The sequence below is a fragment of the Pleurodeles waltl genome, chromosome 4_1 (assembly GCF_031143425.1).
Source record: "Pleurodeles waltl isolate 20211129_DDA chromosome 4_1, aPleWal1.hap1.20221129, whole genome shotgun sequence".
NCBI classification, from domain to species: Eukaryota; Metazoa; Chordata; class Amphibia; order Caudata; family Salamandridae; genus Pleurodeles; species Pleurodeles waltl.
Genome location: NC_090442.1, coordinates 516,073,923 through 516,095,126, shown reverse-complemented (window position 1 = coordinate 516,095,126; position 21,204 = coordinate 516,073,923). Strand labels below are relative to the sequence as shown.

Here is a 21,204-nt window from a genome sequence, read left to right as displayed (position 1 = left end):
CCTGTGGCCAAAATCTAATAAATAAACAACTAAATAATTCCCTAAAACTTTCAAAGGGAATCTGCCTCCGCATTTGTATGAGAAATAACAAGTTTGGTAAGTAAGTTATTTCATTGGAACCGATTTAACTAAATTCACATGTCCTGGCAGTAGAAAAATTCTTACATTTGTTTTTCACCACTGCAAGGACTACGTCTTCTATAGGATAACATTGGAATTACCTTACTACATTTTATAAGTGTAATTTCCAAGTGAGAAGAGGTAATCAGTGCATGTTTGGTGTCTCTGGAATCACAATTTAAAACCATAACTTATGGTGAAGTCAGATTTTAAATTGCAATTCTGAAAATTGTACTTTTACAAAGTTGGCAGCTGTGCTGTCAGGTAAGATTTGACCTAAAAAATAACTGTAATTGCAACTGTAATTGCTTTGAAAAATTGAACTAAACTGCAGCAGCTGGTACAGTGAATGAGGAGTGTAGTACTGAGCTTAGTGCTTTTTAAGGCGAAAAGCACTACTGAGGCTTGAGACTTCTTTAAGTATAAAATAAATGTATGCAGAATGTCAGGGAATAGCTGTAGCCTATTAAAGTATTACATATACTATGGTGGATAATCAGCAGTTTAAATTGTGCATTAATGAAAAGCAACTCCTTTAGAGCAATGTTCCAACATTGCTTACATTTAAGAGATGGAGTGTCTGCACACTAAACACTTGCTATCTAGATTAAGAATCATTGCTCAAGGTTGATCAGACATTTGCATAAGATATACAAGGGACCTAGTCCAAAAATGCAAGCAAGTGACTGCGTCATGTCACAATAATCTCGAATAATTCATATGATCGAAAACATATTAAAATGAATTCAGTCCACTTTAATCTCACAACTAACCCAGAACATCAAATATTATTGAACAAAATATACCAGTACTGCAAAAAATGATTAATATGTCCAACTGAAAATACCATATACCAGTTGACTCCAAACCAAACCTATTCTTTTGTGAGGGGATAGAAAGAGCATGAGCACCAGTATTTTGTAAATCAGATCAGTGAAATCGCTAAGCAGTGAGAGGAGTATCATTTCTTCATTTCTGTCTTATTTGCTCTCATTGTGGATAATAAGTTCAAGAAACTAGTCTTTTCCCACTCATTAAGGTTTTCTTTATTAAATGACCTTGCATACTTTATGGAATAATTCCCCTTCAAAAATCATAAGACATGTTAAACATCACATTTCATTATTTCTCGAAGGCAAACTGTAGCATAACAGGAAGAATCCAGATCAAATGAAAGAGAAAGGGAAACATTTGTCTGCAAAGTTTCATTAGATTCATTTATGTCGCCAATGTTCCCTTTACAAATTTCAGTGTCTTCTACTATTTCATATGACAAATTGTGAAGATTTTTTACAATCAGTCGATAACATCCTGGTACGTTCAACTGTAAAGCAGGAACTCGGAATTTGGAGGTCTTTAGTCCATCTTTGGCAAGCTTCTCATGGTACCATTGGCCAACTTTGTTGGATGGATAGATTATATTATACCCAAGCATCGGAAGAACAACCTGTATCAATATATATAAAATACAGCATGTAACTGAAAAGAATGGATCACAAAAATGGTTCTATTATGTATTCATTTAAAGTTATATGTGTTTCACTTTCAATATTGAGGATCAATAGAAAGATTTTACCTAACAGCATTCATTTTCTTAAATACATTTCGGATCTTATAATGAACATGAAAATTGCCTTTCTAAAATAAAATATTTCCATAGCTGCAACAGGCCAAAGGGAAGCATTTGTAGCCAAGTATATTTCCATTTATCAGGCACCAAAACAGCTGCACATGTTGGATTTATTGTTACAAGGCCGGGCAAGAGGGCCAAACATTAATGTAAGTTTGTGATTAAAAGCATAGTTACTCAAAGATGACCCCTATAAGCTGCAGGCTTCAATATCTACATTCAGTGGAGCCTACTTAATAGCATTTGGAGAAACTGCTCTCATCTCGCACTGCTACTTCAAAAACATATGGATCTAAAAATCCTTCAAAAAAAGTATGACCCATGAGAAGTCTGGGAAAATCAGTGGTGTTTGAAATTGTTTAATTTTTTTCAGTGAAATTTTATAGAAATCATAAAAATAATTATTTAATGTGAAATGTGGTTTGCCAATATCTTGTGTATTGTTTTCCACATTATGCATAATGTGCATAATAAAGCCATACAAGATCTCAAAAGACTAGTTAGAAAAAGAAAAAAACTGTCTCCAACACATTTTCTGTGCGAATGACTCTTCCATGGGTGAAAATTATGCTGAATCGCATACCGTAAAATTCTGAGTAACTCTCCATAATGTGAAGGTTGAGAATTTTACAGATTTCCTCAGCATAATTTACATTTTACCGAGGCTGAAAAGTGAAAAGACTGCTTTTGAAGTATAAACCATCAAAAGGTTCTTCAAACTCAATGGCCCAAAAAATAATTATGTCTACTGTAATGGAAGGCCTCATCCTCCCACTCCCTTAAACACCTTCCCATCATAGGATGGTCAATCACATCCATCTCAGACACAAAAACCCAGAAGGTCACTTATTTAGGATAACCGATTCCTAAATCCAATCATTGACCAACCACTTCATCTGTCTCTTCAAATGTCTAGACATTTTATGCCTGGCAGAAGGCGGTCTATACTGAGGATCTGAATAAGTCAGATCATCATTGTGCACTCTCTGAACTGTGCAAATAAAATATAATTCTGCATCCCCACAACACACAAAATGTAAATTATGGGCATAGTTTTGCATTTTGAATACCATAACTGTGCAACATCCTACATGACCATTTGCACACTGCCCAGCCTTTCAACTGAAACTGTAAATGCAGAGTGATACACATATCCACTGACAAACCACAGTTTGTGTAGAGCCAGTAAGTAAAGGTTAAAGATGTTAACTGGGCATTTAAGTAGGCTGATGCTCCTTGATTCTTCCTGGTAGGAAGACCTGGGATATTTAGGGCCCGATTTAGATTTTGGCAGTCAAACTGCCAAGCTGCGTCAGACATGGGCCTGGAAAGACCGCAACGTAGGCAGTCATCCACCTGCAGTATTTAGATGTATTGCGGCTGAACCGCAAACCACCACAATAGAGTGCTCTTCCTGGCAGTCAGCCAGAAGGGTTCCCGCCACCTGTATTTAGATGTTACAGTTGGACAGGCGGTGTCCTGCCTGCACTTTGCTGACGGGGAGAAGACATAGCTGGACTCAACAGACTTTGGAAAATGGAAGTGGCTATGGAATAGAGGTAAGTCACATACACGCACACACACACACACACACACACTCTGCCCTTCACATATATGCCCCCGGAATCACACATGACACAAACAACACAGCTACACACTCATCTACATAAACACATGCACATACATTCCCAAGTGCACAGTTCACGGCAGAGACTGCCACACAACAACATGCACCTGAATGTGGCACACAGCAACACAACACAACATACACAAAAACATCCATGCCATAGGCAAGTGGCACACATATTGACACACCCACTACACCTTCCTCCAGCTCTCCCAGACAATCACATCGCACTCACACATATACATACTGAGTCATTCACATAACTCGAAGCACAACATGACAAGTAAAGGTCCCCTAGCAATGCACACATCAGCAAGGTTGACAAGTGCGACTGTACCGTCACTGTGGTGCCAGCATTCATTTGGCAATGAATACTGGCACAAAAATGATAGTTGTGTATGAGTGCGATATGTGTAGTTTCAGTGTGTCCCCAGTCTGGACGTGGGGGACCTGGGTCTGACCCACCCATGTCCTCCACTTTTGCAAGTCAGAGTAATTTTTAAATAATTACTGTGAAATTTATGTCTGCAGTGGCCCCAAGCCCATTTGCAGTGCCCCTCCCAAAATATACAGCCAACGTGGGTTGCCTACCTTTGTGTCCAGTGACAGGGGGTTCTGTTTTCTCCATGGTCCCATGGCAGCAGTGACGGAGGGTCCTGTACAGTCATGGCCAACCGGAAACAGAAGTTGAATTGGACAAAAAAGTGAGTTTTCACCCCCTTGTTTCCCCAATCCACTAAGCTAGAAGTAGAGGTCGAACTGCTACTTTTTGCTAGGCGGTAAAGCACGCCCAAATCTGCTCAGTGGTAAATGTGGCTGGAGTCCCGCCACCAGCCACTCTTTCCTATGGAGCTGTCGGGGAAGATGGGATTCCTCTGCGGAGTCAGCTGGACTTGGGCAGGCTATCATCTATGGGACCACCAACATCTAAATCTGGCAGGCAGGCAGTCATGGCAGCTGACGGGTTTTCATTTGAAAAAACGATGGCGGGACGATTACTGTCAACATCTAAATTAGGCCCTTAGTCTTCTACTATGTTCTAGAGGAGAAGGATTTCTTGGGAGTAACCAGGACCAACGGGGTCTCAAAAAAGAAGCATGAATGTTGGAAGATCAGCTCTCTAGGAATGATGTACTCAAGGTGAGCACTGGTAGTGAGGGATTTTGCACTCTCTCTCCATCTATGAACACTAAGAGGGTCGGCGCAGAATTACGGAAGCACCGCCAACAGGCTGGCGGTGCTTCCAAGCCCATTCTGACCGCGGCGGTAAAGCCGCGGTCAGAAAACCGGGTCTGGTGGTTTCCCGCCGTTTTTGCGCCGGCTGGGCGAATCCGCCAGGGCAGCGCTGCCCTGGGGATTCTGACCCCCTTACCGCCAGCCTGTTTCTGGCGGTTTTCACCGCCAGGAAGAGGCTGGCGGTAAGGGGTGTCCTGGGGCCCCTGAGGGCCCCTGCACTGCCCATGCCACTGGCATGGGCAGTGCAGGGGCCCCCTAACAGGGCCCCATGAAGCTTTTCACTGTCTGCTTAGCAGACAGTGAAAACCGCGACGGGTGCAACTGCACCGGTCGCACCGCCGCAACACCGCCAGCTCCATTCGGAGCCGGCTCCTGTGTTGCGGCCCCCATTCCCGCTGGGCCGGCGGGCGCTAACATGGTTAGCGCCCGCCGGCCCAGCGGGAATGTTGGAATGCCGGCAGCGGTCTTTTGACCGCATGGCGGCCGATTGGCAGTTCACGCTTGGCGGGTGACCGCCTAAGTCTCCTATCTATGAAGACAGAGATGGCTCCTCTGACGTACTTGGTTCCTGTTCAAGTAAACAACTTTTCAAAGCAAAGCCAGAGTCATTTGATGACTAAGAACCACACACTCTCCCCAGACTTATGGGGGCTTATATGGAGTTGGATGAAAGCTTCTGAAAATTCCCCAATCCAGTTAGTATCAGTCTACCCCTTTGAGATCCAGGCCCCTAGCCATTCAACAAGCAAATCAATGATTGAATACCTGCTGTTCAGCTGTGCTGCTAAGGATTCTATGATTTCTCACCTTGGGACGCATGCAGCAAACCAGTAACTTTCTTAAGTCGTCCCTTCCCCTTTGGAAGTAGGGGTGCAAAAATTTTTTTAAGAGCAGGCTCTCTTAACAAAAGTTTAAAAAAATGCAGTTTTCTTTTTGCAATGCATCCCCATTTTCCTTTAAGGAAAACATGCTGCATTACAAAAAAAAGATTGCTTTATTTAAAAGCAATCACAGACATGGTCTGCTGTCCTCAGCAGGCCACCACCCCTGTGATTGCAGCCATTCACAATGGGTCACAAATTACGACCCCATCCATGTGACCACTGTGAATCACCGACAGTGTCAAATACACTGTTATGCATCGCAGTTTGCAATTTCCTAATAGCAAATCTCTAAGATTCCCTATTAGGAAATTACAAAGTGCTTTTTTGGTACATCTGGACCCTAGTGCCTTCTGCCTACCTCTGAATACACATCTGTGCGGGTGACAACTGGGTTCTTGTGCATTCCCTCCAGACAGCCACACACAAAGGGTGTGACTGAGTGGGAGGGAGGAGCCGAGACTTACACCTGAATGGGTTGGGTCCTGAGCCCTCAGAAAGGGCTCAATAATTATCTGTACTGTGTCTGGTGCCAGGGCATGAAGGGTAGGGATGTTATGCACTTCAAAGACCTCTCTTTGAAGCCTCTCCCACTTCAAAGGCACTACTGGGTATAAAAACTGGACTTCTGGCCCTAACAAATCAGTACACTTTTGGACCTGTGACAATCCGCCAGGAAGGAGGACTGCTGTGCTGGACTGACACTGTGCTGGAACTCTGCTGGACGCCTGCTTTCCTGGGCCTGCCCTGCTGCCCTCCTTGCCTGGGAGTGAGAAGGACTGGACCTGCATCTCTACATCCCCAGAACTAAAGTGATTTGAACGTCTTGCTACCCTCCCTCCTGTTCTGAAGTCTCAGGGACATCAAAGACTTCATTCACTCCGCTACAGCTGATGGTCTCTGCCAACCGTGAGTCCTCTCCTGCCTAGTTGTGTCAATCCATTCCTGGGCCCTTGGAAGTGGTTTTCCCTGTGCTGTTCCAGCACAATCCATGAGACACCACTGCGCCGAATGAAACTACCACATCTCACCTTGAGGTATCGCTGCTGCTGCTGAGGAACAGCACATCGTGTTACCGATTGCACATCTCGGGATTGATGCATTGCAATCAGGCACAACGCATCACCTTCACATCGCTGGCTGCGTGGTTCAACGACGATGCTTCATCTTCACCGCAAAGGGTTTGATGCTGTACCACTGCACGGGGATCAACTACTGCATGGCTTGATGATGATGCATCCCTGACTGTGTGGATCGGAACCAATGCATTGCCTTTGCTTCAGCCCCTCTGCTCCTCGCATTGGATCTTTGACATTGATGCAACCCTCCACACAAGGAACTGTTTCAGCTGGAAAAGGTTGGTCCCTGTAGCCGGTCCGCACTCCATCATGATCGGTCTGAACTTTTGGATTTACCGCGGTCTAGCATGAACAGATAGCCCCGGTTGGCGCTTTCAGATCCAAAAATCTTTAAAAATGTATATCTCAACTTCTATTGACTGGATTATTGTCATTTTGGTCTTGTTTTGTTCAATAAATTAAGCTCTATGTTTGTAACCAGGTGTGGATTATTTTCATTTGTTTTTTGCACTGTTTTACTGTTCTAAGTGCTGCACATATATTTTACACATTGCCTCGTAAGTTAAGCCTGCCTGCTTTGTGCCAACCTACCAGAGGGTGAGCACAGTTTAATTTATGGTGTGTAAGTGACTTACCCTGACTAGGATTGGCGTTCCTGCTTGGACAGGGTGCATACCTCTGCCAACCAGAAACCCAATTTTTAACAATGTATTATATTTTCTTGTTCTACTGCTAGCTCATTTATATTATTAGTACCGACCTTTGATGTAAGAGGTCACCATGTCAATAGAGTGCCTCCCACTCCCAGAAACCTGTCTAAAGTTCCCCTTTTTGTGATGAACTGGGCAGACTGCACTAGTCTGCCTAATGAGTTACATAGGAGTTTTTTACTCTTGAACGGAGCAGATTTATGCTAGTCTTTTTGTTAAACTATACAGTTGTTCTGGCTACTTACTTGCTTTGGAAAGTGACCTTATATTGTTGCTTCTCGGAACTGGTATTATTTGATGCATTATTGATGCTGATTTGAATTTGATCAATTTGCTACTTTTTATCTTCCATAATGATTCTTAAATTTAAATATGCTTTTATGGTTTGGTTTTGAATTTTGTCCTGATAAAGTATTCTTTATTGGCAAAGGGGCACCGTCTTTTGAGACTCAATTGGCTCCAATCATGAAACTAAAGCCTATTAATTTATTAGTTAAAAGCGTTGACATATAGGAATGCCAGTCACTCCTCTCGAGGTAAGAATCTTTTAAGGATGACAAACATCTGAGCCAGGTTCAACAATTGATGTAAATGATAACGAGGTATCGCCAGATTGTTAACTACCACAGCAAAAAGAATAAGTTACTTACCTTTGGTAATGCCTTATTTGGTAGAGACTATCTAGTCACAGATTCCTTACTCTAGAATTATCCCCAGGCGTCAGACTAGACCCAGAAATGTTTTGGGAGCAATATCCCTGTTCGCTTGTAGGTGACGTCGTTCAGCTCCACATGGCTTCGTCAGCATCATCCACGCTGGAAGGGACGTGCGTGATGCATATATAGGCACCACCCCAGCACGCTGATGTCAGGTTCTTTTTGTGACTTTCCATGCCAGTAGCACGGAGCAATGAAAGCACTGTCCATTGGTGTGTGATACTAGGGCCCTCAAAAGGAAGCCGCACTGTACCTTAAAATCTGTTTGCAGATTGGGGAGGATGGGTGGGTCGGTAAGGAATCTGGAAGCTAGATGGAGCACTATCAGATAAGGTGTTAACAAAGGTAAGTGGCTTGTTCATCAGATAGAGATTTCTAGCCACAGATTCCTTACCTTAAAACAGATGACCATGCAATACCTCCCCAAAGGAGAGTCTGTGAACTTTATTTATACTATAAAGTCCTGCAGGACCGAACAAGCAGAGTGCCTATCCTGACAGACCTGACTGTCCGGACAGCAGAGCCTGATGAACATGTGCAGCGAAGTCCGTGTTGCAGCCTAACAGATGCCCAGGACCAAAACTCTGTGTGCTAACACAGTAGTCTCAGCCTTGCCTCTGGTGGAATGAGCACACAAGCCCTCTGGGGTCTGCTTCTTGGCCAATGCATAGCATATCTTTATTCAGGGCACAATCCATTGGGGGATGGTTAATTTCTGAATGGCCTTCCCTTTCTTGGCTTCCACATACCCCACAAAGAGTTGCTTGTCTACTCAGAATGGTTGTGTGTGGTCAAGGTAGAACAACAATGCTCTTTTTGGGTGCAGCCAGTGAAGTGTCTCCTGCGGTGCATAAAAGAATGGCAAGGTGATGGACTGGTCTACGTGGATCGGGATAACTACCTTTGGCAAGAAGAATGCTAGAGTCCAAAGGACCAATCTGTCTGGGTAATAAGAGATGTAAGGAGGCTGAGATGACAGTGCCTGCAGTTCACTCCCAGCAGATGGAACTACCATTAGACAGGCCGTCTTGATGGTGAGGAACCTAAGAGGGACGTTATGGTGCCACTCAACGGGAGAGCACATTAGTAAAACTGAGGTCCCACTAAGGCGTTCCGAGGGGAACTGGAGGAAGCATGTACTAAAGTCCTTTAAAGAACCTGTTTACAATAGAGGACTCGAAAAGGTAGGGCTGAGCTGACAGCCGCAGAAAGGCTGAGATAGCCGATTAATAACAACGTTCCCACTGCAGAGCCTTGCTGGATCAGGGTAGGATAAACAAAAGAACTTAGGAAAGGAGTGCAGATAAAGGGTCGCCCTTAATGTCTGTACACCATGCCACAAACTTGCTCCAACGGCAGACATGTACCATCTTGGTGGAGGGATGCCTGGCTGCCAAAAGAGCATTACAAACTTTGGCCAGAAGGTCAATAAGCTGTCAACTGTCGCCGCTCAATCTCTACGCATAAAGACTGACCGCCAGCACTGCCAGGATTAGTCGGCCTACCGGTCAGGCATTCGTGGAGGTCCTAATCCTAGAGATGACAACTTTGTTCTCTGCCAGCGATTACATGCCGGTAACACCACCATTAAAAGCCTGGCGGAGAACAGGTGCAGGTGGCCCCAGGGGGGCCCTTGCATTGCCCATGCTGTTGGCATGGGCATTGCAGGGTCCCCCCTCCCCCCAACCAGCACCTTCGCAATGTTCTTTGTAGACCGTGAACATTGCGAGGATGCTGGTGCATCCTGCATCCTATAGCATTGCTGCCGGCTCAATTACGAGCCGGAGACAATGCTAACTAAGGTTTCCCACCCACTGACCTAGCGGGAAACTCTTAATGGGCTTGGCGGGGAGGTAACCACAATGACAGCAACCTTCCCATTAGAAGCTCGCCAGACGGGTAAAACCATCCACCGAACTCTTAATCAGGCCCATAGTGTGATCAGTTGGAAAACCCTCTCCTGCTGCTGCAGCCAGAGATCCTCCCGGAGGGGCAGCCTGAATGAAGGACATGCTCAACAGCTCGGGATACCACTCTATGAGTCCAGTTTGGAGTAACAATGATAACTAGGGCTCTGTCATTCTTGATCTTCTTGAAGATTATGGGCAGGAATGGTATTGGCCTAAAGGTGCATAGGAGGCCGGAGTTTCACTCAAGACAAAAAGCATCTGAGCGAAAGCTACCTTGGAAACTCCACCATGCAGAACTGATGACGTTGCACGTTTTTGGCAGTGGCAAACAGATCTAACCAATGCTCTCCTCACTGCTGAAAGATAACTTGCACCAACTTCGGTTGGAGATGAAACTTGTGATCCTTCAGGAATCTTAGGCTGAGTTCATCCGCTTGGGTGTTCAGAGAGCCCCTCAGGTGTTTAACCATCATGGAAATGCCCTGACATTCCAGCCATGCCCAGAGATGTAGAGACTCTTGACCGAGGGTCCAAGACCCCACCCCACCCTATTTGTTGCAGTACCACATGGCAGTGGGTAAGTGAAAACCTACATTAGCCTTCCTTTTATGGAGAGTAGAAAGGCTTTCAATGTCAACCAGATCGCTCAGAACTCAAACAGGTTGATGAGGAGTCTGGATTCCACCGGAGATCAGAGCTCTCCCATCTCCAACCTCTCCCAGATGGAGAAGGTAAAGGGATCTGCGCTGACCCTATTGTGGTTCATCAACCACCACTACAGATCTTTTGCAGTGCCTTCTGAGATTTGGACCATGCTGGAGAGTTTCCCTGGCTACTACTCCACTGGAACTTCAAGTCTCACTGCAAGCCCGCTTATGCCAGCAGGCATGCTTTACAAGCAGGATGCAGGATGCCAAGATGCCCAGCAGCCTCAAAGTCAGTCTCACACTGAAATCTAGGGTAGAGGGTGAAACATCCACATATCATAGCCTGAATATCCTGGACTTGCTGCTCAGGACGATAAGCTCAAAACTGAACTGTGTCCAGAACAGCCCCAATGAAAGGGAGCATCTGAGAAGGGATCAGGTGTGACCTCTGTACTCTGAAAGTGAACCCCAGTGAGTGCAGGAGGTCCACCTTAGAGGTGGGAGATGACCACCTGGGATGAGCCTGCCTTTAACAGCCAGTCAATGAGATAGGGAAGACTAGCAAACCTGGTCTCCACAGAGGAGTTTCAACTAACAACATCACCTTGGTGCTGTAAGGCCAAAGGGGAGCACGGTGAACTGAAAATGCTTGTGGCCTACTGTGAACCGCAGATAATCTCGGGAATGTGGAAGAATGCATCCTGCAAGTGCAACGCTACCATCCAGTCTTCCAGATCCAGGGCACACGAGACTTGAGCGAGTGTGAGTGTAGGAAATGGCCCTTTCTGCAGGGTTATCCCCAAACTTTTTGCCTTTCTCCTATTTTTCAGACCCTCTTTCCGTTGGCTTTAGGATACTGCTAATCAGTGCTAAAGTGCATGTGCTCTCTCCCCTAAAACTTGGTATGATTGGCTCACACCCAGTTTGGCATATATGTAATTTATCTGTAAGTCCCTTGTAAAATAGTATACCATTTACCCAGGGCCTGTAAATTAAATGCTACTAATGGGCCTGCAGCACTGATTGTGCCACCCACAGAAGTAGCCTTCCAAACTGGTATCAGGCCTGCCACTGCGGGGCCTGTGTGCACAGCTTAATGTCACATTGACTTGGCATTTCAAACTACTTGCCAAGGCCTAAACCCCCCCTTTTACTACACCTAAGGCACCCCGAAGGTAGGCCCTACGTAGCCCGATGGGAAAGGTGCTGTGTATGTACAAGGTAGGACACGTACGCTTACGTTTTACATGACCTAGTAGTGACAAACAGCCTATTTAATTTTTCACTACTGTGAGGGCCGCTTCTCCCATAGTTTAGCATGGGGAAATCCCTTATATATTTTTAAGTGGTAATTTCTGATCTAAGAGGAGTAGGGTGGGCATGTTTGGTATGTTTAGAATGGTAGTGAGAAATCCTGCTTAGTGGTGTAGTTGGCTATTATATCACTATTTTAGAAATGCCACTTTTAGTAAGTGTTCTTTGTGCTTATAACGCTAGTCTTTTGCAGCCTGACTCCAATCCACGTCTAGAGCAGGGTGACAGCTACACTTAGTGCATACTTAGCAGACAGCCACAACACAGGAGGGGCTAGTTGTGACAGGAGAGGCATCTGAATCCATCTGCATACTGATAGTCTTCCGGGGCTGGGAGAGAGGGAGGTGGTGCACACTTACATTTGTATAGGCTGTGTCCCTGCCTCACACAAAGGGGTGATTTACTCCCTTCTGATGTCTGAAGCCGGGGCTGGGTTGGGAAGGGTTTGTATTGCACTTCTAAGGTTTCTTTTGAAGTTCCCCCTTACATCAAACATTTTTGAGTACAAGGTACAGGGACTCTGAACCCATGTTTTCAAAGCCCTTTTGGAACTAGGACTAAACCTCTGTCAGAAGGACGGCTGAGCTGCACAAAGGACTCATCTGGACTGCTCTTCTGTTGTTGTCCTGCTGCAAGCTACAGCCCACACCTTGCAAGAAGACTACTGTGCTGACCATCCCTATTAACTGCTTTGTTGTGCGTGCCTATTACTTGCTGCTTGCTGGGCTGAAAGAGGAACTGCCACTTTGCAATTTAGGCTGATGAGCTGGCCTACTGCCTTCTCCCTGTTTGGATTTCAAATGTTCTGCCAGGGCTTGGTAGCCTGCCATGTGTCCCTCAGATTAGCACATGGGGAGTACTGAGGATGGCTTTGTGCTTCAGGGATCGAGCGTGTGAGCGTGTGTTGAGTGCTTCAATTCTGGTCAGCCAGCATGTGCCACATGAGGTGCACTATTCTGCACAGCAGCATGGTGAGCACCTCATCTGGTTTGTCTGTAGATGCATGTGGTGAGTGCTGCCTTTGGCCCAACTTTGCCTGTGGTTAAGGGTTAAGGGCTGTGTGTTTCTTCCACCGGCGCTGCTCTATGGCAGGAAACACTGCAGCACTGAGAGAAGCCCCATTCCAGAAACCTGTTGCTCTGCAACTCCGGGCATCCAACCTCACCGATGTCTGCCGCTCTTTTTCTGGCAGCCTTGTGCCTAACTGCCTTGTGCTCAGAGCGCTCAGACCAACTGGGCACTAGGAGATGTGTTTGGCCCCAGCCCTGCCTGCCTTATTCTCTGTTAGGCATGCGGCCCCAAACACTGAGGATCTCCCTGACAGCTGCCCCTTCCTGAAGCTGGGAGGGAATCCCTTAAGCTGATTCAACTCCTGATAGCCCGGACCTGCAGCAGCTGTGCCAGAAATTCAAGGGCAGCTGCTCCTTTGGTGATTCGGATTGCACGGGCCTCCAGAGGGCTCACCGCGAAATCTTACGGTGTGTGCCGGGATCACCACCAAGTAAAATTACGGAGATTAGGAGTGAGCAGAGTTTCCTATGCTCCAAGTGTTTTAGATAAATACAATCCTCCAAAGGAGATCGGTGATTACGGTATAACACATTCGTTCAAAGGTATCCAGCCTTTTGGAATTCCTGTCTGGGGGAGTGGTAGGGAATGCACCAAGTTTTACTCTGGAAATGGAGGCTTGGACCACCAAGCTCTCTGGTAGGGTGCTGGATGAGGAAACTGGTGTCCCCCTGGGATGGCACGATGGCAGCAGAAAAGTAACCGATTCACAGGAGCCCCGGTGCAGGGCCTGGAACAGGCCCGGAGTAGGATGTCCAAGAGGGCTTTGTTAACCTCTTAGCTGCTGGGCCTCCCCCCCCCCCCCTCCCCCCAGTGCTGAGCCCTTTTTTGGCTATTTGAGGTAGTTTGCGCTTAGGCCTTCATAACTTTTTGTCCACATAAGCTATCCACGCCAAATTTGCGTCCTTTTTTTCCAACATCCTAGGGATTCTAATGGTACCCAAAGTTTGTGGTTTCCCCTGGAGGAGACCAAGAAAATAGCCAACGTACAGTGAAAATTTCATTTTTTCCCAAAAAATTGGAAAAAAGGGCTGTCGAAGAAGGCTTGTGGTTTTTTAACGGAAAATGCCATCAACAAAGGGTTTCTGGTGCGGAAATCACTATCTTCCCACCTTTCAGGAACGGGCAGACTTGAATCATAAAACCACATTTTTCAACACAAATTTGGCATTTTACGGGGACATACCCCATTTTTACTATTTTTGGTGCTTTCAGCCTCCTTCCAGTTAGTGACAGGAATGGGTGTGAAACCAATGCTGGATCCCGGAAAGCTAAACATTTCTGAAGACTAGACAAAATTCAGAATTCAGCAAGGGGTCATTTGTGTAGATCCTACAAGGTTTTCCTACAGAAAATAACAGCTGAAATAAAAACAAAATTGAAATTGAGCTGAAAACAACAGCCATTTTTCTTTATGTTTTACTCTGTAACTTTTTCCTGCAATGTCAGATTTCTGAAAGCAATATACCGTTTTGTCTGCTGGACTCTTCTGGTTGCGGGGATATAAAGGGCTTGTAGGTTCATCAAGAACCCTAGGTACCCAGAGCCAATAAATGAGCTGCACCCTGCAGTTGGTTTTCATTCTATACTGGGTATACAGCAATTCATTTGCTGAAATATGAAGAGTGAAAAATAGGTATCAAGAAAACCTTTGCATTTCCAAAATGGGCTCAAGATAAGGTTTTGAGGAGCAGTGGTTATTTGCACATCTCTGAATTCCGGGGTGCCCATACTAGCATGTGAATTGCAGGGCATTTCTCAAATAGACGTCTTTTTTACACACTCTCTTATATTTGGAAGGAAAAAATGTAGAGAAAGATAAGGGGCAATAACACTTGTTTTGCTATTCTATGTTCCACTAAGTCTCCCGATAAAAATGATACCTCACTTGTGTGGGTAGGCCTAGCGCCCGCGACAGGAAATGCCCCAAAACACAACGTGGACACATCCCATTGTTTTGACAGAAAACAGAGCTGTTTTTTGCAAAGTGCCTAGCTGTGGATTTTGGCCTCTAGGGAAACCTACCAACCCTGTGCATTTTTGAAAACTAGAGACCTAGGGGAATCCAAAATGGGGTGACTTGTGGGGCTCTGACCAGGTTCTGTTACCCAAAATCCTTTGCAAACCTCAAAATGTGGCAAAAAAAAAACTAATTTTCCTCTCATTTCGGTGACAGAAAGTTCTGGAATCTGAGAGGAGCCACAAATTTCCTTCCACCCAGCGCTCCCCCAAGTCTCCCGATAAAAATGATGCCTCACTTGTGTGGGTAGGCCTAGCGCCCGCGACAGGAAATGCCCCAAAACACAACGTGGACACATCCCATTTTTTGACCGAAAACAGAGCTGTTTTTTTGCAAAGTGCCTACCTGTAGATTTTGGCCTCTAGCTCAGCCGGCACATAGGGAAACCTACCAAACCTGTGCATTTTTATAAACTAGAGACCTAGGGGAATCCAAGATGGGGTGACTTGTGGGGCTCTGACCAGGTTCTGTTACCCAGAATCCTTTGCAAACCGCAAAACGTGGCTAAAAAAACACGCTTTTCCTCACATTTCAGTGACAGAAAGTTCTGGAATCTGAGAGGAGCCACAAATTACCTTCCACCCAGCGTTCCCACAAGTCTCCCGATAAAAATGATACCTCACTTGTGTGGGTAGGACTAGCGCCCGCGACAGGAAATGCCCCAAAACACAACGTGGACACATCCAATTTTTTGACAGAAAACAGAGCTGTTTTTTGCAAAGTGCCTACCTGTAGATTTTTGCCTCTAGCTCAGCCGGCGCACGGGGAAACCTACCAAACCTGTGCATTTTTTAAAACTAGAGACCTAGGGAAATCCAAGATGGGGTGACTTGTGGGGCTCTGACCAGGTTCTGTTACCCAGAATCCTTTGCAAACCTCAAAACGTGGCTAAAAAAACACGTTTTCCTCACATTTCAGTGACAGAAAGTTCTGGAATCTGAGAGGAGCCACAAATTTCCTTCCACCCAGCGTTCCCCCAAGTCTCCCGATAAAAATGATACCTCACTTGTGTGGGTAGGCCTGGTGCCCGCGACAGGAATAGATCACACAACGGTCAATGTTGGTCCTTACATGAGGCAGCTGTTGACCCTGGGGTGATCCATTCCTGACGCAGGCACTAGGTGTAGGCACTCAAGTGGGGTAGTGTTTTTATCAGGACAGGTGAGGAGTCACTGGGTGGTAGGAATTTTGTGGATCCCAGCATATTCCTGTAGTTTGTGTGACAGAAATGCGAGAAAAATAGAGTTTTTATTCAACATTTCAGCTTTGCAGGGTATTCTGGGTAAGAAAACTTTGGGGAATCCACACAGGTCACACCTCTGTGGACTCACCCGAATGTCTAGTTTCCAGAAATGTTTGGGTTTAGTGTGTTTCTCTATTTGGCCGCCGAACCCAGGACCAAAAACACAGGCGCCTACCTTACAAAACCAGTTTGTTTTGCCATAGATAATTTTGATGTCTCCACAATACGATTTGGGTGGTGGAATTTGGGGCTGAACTAAATTGGGGAGCTCCCAAGAGAGCACTCTCTCTCTCTCTGCTTGCCGCCGCATTCACCTGCTCTCTGGGTTGGGCTAACCCACTATTACCCAGTTGCACAAACAGCTTGCGAAGGGACAGCAGGACTGTCCTCATCACCTCCCTCATAACGTACTGGAAGAGGAGTTATCGAATGGGACTCCTCCGACTGAAAAATCACTCCCAGAGTCTGCGCCACTGTCCTATCCCTCAGATGCTGTCTCAGTATCTGATGTCTCAGTCTCTGATCCTATGTCAGAGCTGTCCTCTATAACCCGAGTGCCGGAAGCAGTCATCCATCAAGATGCCATCTCTGCTATTGGCTAAACTGTTGTTCTAAAACACTAGCCTACGTAGACAGTCACAAAATCGATGGTGTGTGTGAGATACGTGCAACAGTAGAGGCCACCTTACCTGCGCTTCTTCCCTCAATCAGCACGTTCTTTCAAGACACTCAAAAAACACCTTGTCACATACCATTCGTCACAGTCTTTAGCACCTCCTGCGCCCAGTCCAACAATCATTATTGGTGCTCCCACTCCCTCCTCCTCGGATTCCCTCATTACCACCCAGCAAAAGTGCCCTTCATCTCTCCATAGCCGCCCTCCACCCACACATACATTTCATTGGTATTATAGCACAGGTAATGGCTGACTTTACTAATGTACTCAGCTATTTACATAAAATACAGATTTGCTCTTTGCAGTAGGCATATAAACCTTCTGCGCTTCTTTATGGCACTAAAACTGCCACTAGACAAGTCTGACCCTTTTGTAGCAGAAACATAGTCACAATACTTACTTGACTTTTCTATTGCTGCCTAAAAGCTACAGTTGAAAAGCGTCAGTTGAAGTATGTGCATTGCTTTGAAGACGCAAGCTGCAAGACAACTGGCGGCAAATATATATATATATATATATATATATATATATATATATATATATATATATATATACACACCGATCGCAGCCCCCAGGGAAACCACACGCATATTGACAAAAGTGATATATATATATATATATGACAGTCAACCACCTGAAACTCAACTCAAGCAAAACCAAAATAATCCTCTTTGGCCCACACAAAAACAGCTGGGACCCCTCATGGTGGCCCACCACGCTAGGCCCTGCATCCACCCCCGCCAACCACGCACGCAACCTCGGCATCATCCTAGACTCCTACCTCTCGATGACCCAACAAATCAACGCTCTCACCTCCTCATGCTTCAACACACTCCGTATACTGAAAAAAACATTCAAATGGATCCCCACAGAGACCAGAAAAACTGTCACTCAAGCACTCATCAGCAGCAGACTTGATTACGGAAACGCCCTCTACGCCGGCACCACTCTAAAACTCAAGCGCAAACTACAGCGCATCCAGAACTCAGCAGCACGACTCATCCTCGACCTCCCCCGACACGAACACATCTCTCCACACCTCAAATCCCTCCACTGGCTCACCATTGACAAAAGGATCACCTTCAAGATCCTCATCCTCGCACACAAATCACTCCACAACACAGGCCCTGCCTACCTCAACGAGAGTCACCTTCCACACTCCCACACGAAACCTCCGCTCAGCTGACCTCTCTCTCGCCTCTGTCCCCCGCATCAAACACACCACCACCGGGGGCAGATCCTTCTCATACCTTGCACCCAAAACCTGGAACGCCCTCCCAACCCACCTTCGCAAGACCCAAAACCTACTTCTTTTCAGGAAGGGCCTCAAAACCTGGCTTTTCAAACAGTGATCATCCGAGCCCCTTCCCCCACCCCCCATGCCCCCCCCCAGCGCCTTGAGACCCTCAAGGGTGAGTAGCGCGCTTTATAAATCTCTTTGATTGATTGACTGATATATATATATATAGATCTATCTCTATATATATATATATCTATCTACATAGATATATCTATAGATATATCCATGTACATAGATATATCTACATAGATATATCTATCTATATATATATCTATATATATATATATATATATATATATATAGATCTATATATAGATCTATATATAGATCTATTTTTTTTAGTTGTTGTATGGTTTCCTTGGGGGCCAAAATGGCCCCCAGGGAAACCCTACAACATCTAAAAAAGATATTGCCCCCTGTCCATTTTTTTTAAATGCCCCCAGTGGGCACCTACGTTTTTTTTTAAAATATGCCCCCGGGGGAGGGGGGGAGGGGGGGGGAGGCGTTTTCTGAGGGGGCCGACCCCCCCAAGTGAAATCCCTGGCGTCTAGTGGGGTTTCCTGGCCCCCGATCGGGGGCCAGGAAACACTTTCAGAAGGCCTCGTAAGGCCTTCTGAAACTGTTCTGTGTCTCCCGGGGTAATAATAAAAAAAAAATCCTCGGGTGCAACGCACCCGAGGATTTATTAACCCCCTCCCTGGTGTCGCCCCGCACCAGGGAGGTAGTGCGGGCGTCGGCCAGTGGCCGACGCCCGCAGTGAAGGGGTTAAAAGGGAGAAGCAGTTCAGATTGGATGACTCCCGGCTAAATGACCTCCATCAAGATGTTCATCTTGACAGCCACAGAGGAGAGCTGAATGTCCAGGACCGTGGCTGCCCTCTTCACGACGACAGAAAATGAGACTCCCTCCTCTGTAGCCATGGCAGGAAGGGAGACCAAGGCAGTATCTGGGGAGGTGTCCAGACCGCTGGTATCTGCCAGATCCTCACACCAGGGGCCCTCAGTGAGTTCTAGGAGCTGGTATTCATCAGGGTCCAGTGGTCTCTCCCAATCATCCTCAAGTCCTAGCCCAAAGGAATAGGACAGATGCTCTGGCCTGGGTGGAATGCCTCCAGTTGGCGCCAGAGTCGGCACTGGATGACGCACGTCCTGCTCCATGTCGAAGTCAGGGATGAGTATGTGGACTGTTCCACCAGTGGGTGCCAGCACTGCAAGGTATTCCAGCAATGTAGCTGGTGCCAGGGAAGGTTGAGGTGACTAGACCAGTGCTGCTCTGGCTTCATCCACGGATTCAAGAGGCCTGAATGGTACTGAGGATGAACCTCCCAGCGGAGGACCAGTAGCTGACCTTCCCGACCAGGAAGGCCTAAGGGCACTCCAATGGGGACGATCCGTGAAAATATGAGGTACATGTCCTCATAAAACAGAATTGAGCAGGGGTTGCTCTGGCTCTGGGAAACACTGGGAGTTGCAGAGACGGTTCTGGGGCAGACTCAACCGCAGAGCCAAGCCTCAAATGCAGAGGTTTCCCTGTCTCGTCAGATGCCTTAGACGGATGGGGGGGGGGGGGGCGGGGGAGTTGAAGATGTCTTTGACTTCTTGTTGTTCTTCTGTTTGTGGGACTTACCCGAACGCCTAGACAACTTCAATTGCTTGGAGTGGCTCCGCAATCGATCCCGGGATCAAGACCGTCACGCCATTGCACGCCAAGCAGCAAGGAGCTTGAGGAACTACTTCCTCATGCCCTTGGGATGCACAGCGTGACAATCGATGCAGGTATTGGCATTGTGGTCATGCTTGAGGAACTAAAAACAGACAAGGTGTCGGTCTGACACACGCTAATGATAGGCATGAAAGGATTTGAAACCAGCCTTCCTGGTGGACCTGCCTGCCACACCTGGAGACAAAGTCTCAAAAATCTTCGACAAAAGGTTTGAAATAGGTCAGTCAAAACGTAATTGACATTGAAAAAAAAGAACTGACATCAGTGGACTGACTTTACAACACGCACATGACTTCCAGCTTTAAAGACACTTACAATGCCATGCACAGCCCAATGACGCCACCTACCAGAGCACAGGGGTACTGCTCACAAACATTTTCCAGATTCAGCCTGACGCCTGAGGATAATTCTAAGGTAAGGAATTTGCAGCTAGATGTCTCTCTCAGGCTGAGCACAATCCTGACACTTAACATATGCTACCTGTGAACAAAAAATAAATTTCAAGATAGTGGCTAGGATGTATGATTGGCCCTCTCAAATTATACAAAACCTCTAAACACAAAATGTGAACACACTAAAGCTTTGATTTCAAACCTCCTTAGAGTAAAAAGACCAAAGTAGTCATCTCCATTAATATGATTGATCCATATCAGTGTGCAATGGCAGTTAATAATTTCAATAAAAGAAAGAATTTAAGAAGAAAATGCTACTTCAAAAGTGCACCTATTCACAAATCTCACAGCTGGCTCCATCTAACGACAAGCAAACGGAAAGAACTTCCTTTATGAAGCACAATCCAAATAAATTACTATAGTACCCAACGTTAGTGCAGTCTGAAAACAGTAACCCTTGAGGTAGGTTGGGCAGTCTTTAAACCATGTCTACGTGATGACAAAAACGAACAACATGCTACTAACTACGTGAGGTGCGACAGTAAAGTTTTTGGTATATATTTGAAACAGTAATTTAATTTTATTTCTAAGTACTTTAAAGATGTGTATTATCACATTAGTATTAACACGAAGTACACACAGTAAGTGCTGTGTAATATAAATATTAGATATAGTGAAGGGATTGTATTGATAAAATGTGTGGAAAGTTCCAGTATTTTAAAGAATGAAAGCAAGTTTTATGGATGAAATGCTACGTTCTCTACATGTGTATTACAAATGAGCGCAAGCCAATGTGAGTTTTATACAATTCACACAATTGTATTGATTTGAAAACAAGATCCTGTTTGTTTCCAAAAATTTAAATAACTTAGAATATGGAAATATACGATCTATTTTTGCCACTAGTCAACGT

General features: G+C 45.7%; 1 protein-coding gene across 4 annotated transcripts in view; it reads right to left on the bottom strand.

Moving 5' to 3' along the window:
* Window positions 1–1,142: 1,142 nt before the first annotated feature.
* Window positions 1,143–21,204, bottom strand: part of PUS7L (pseudouridine synthase 7 like) — a 110,407-nt gene continuing 90,345 nt past the window's right edge. For 3 of the 4 annotated variants that reach the window (XM_069228829.1, XM_069228827.1, XM_069228828.1), the window contains exon 9: window positions 1,143–1,567. In XM_069228829.1, coding sequence (XP_069084930.1) covers window positions 1,226–1,567 — 342 coding nt within the window. In that variant the 3' untranslated portion in view covers window positions 1,143–1,225. Of the gene's footprint in view, window positions 1,568–20,246; window positions 20,380–21,204 lie in introns of all 4 variants that reach the window. The other variant, XR_011202295.1, reaches the window with a different exon arrangement.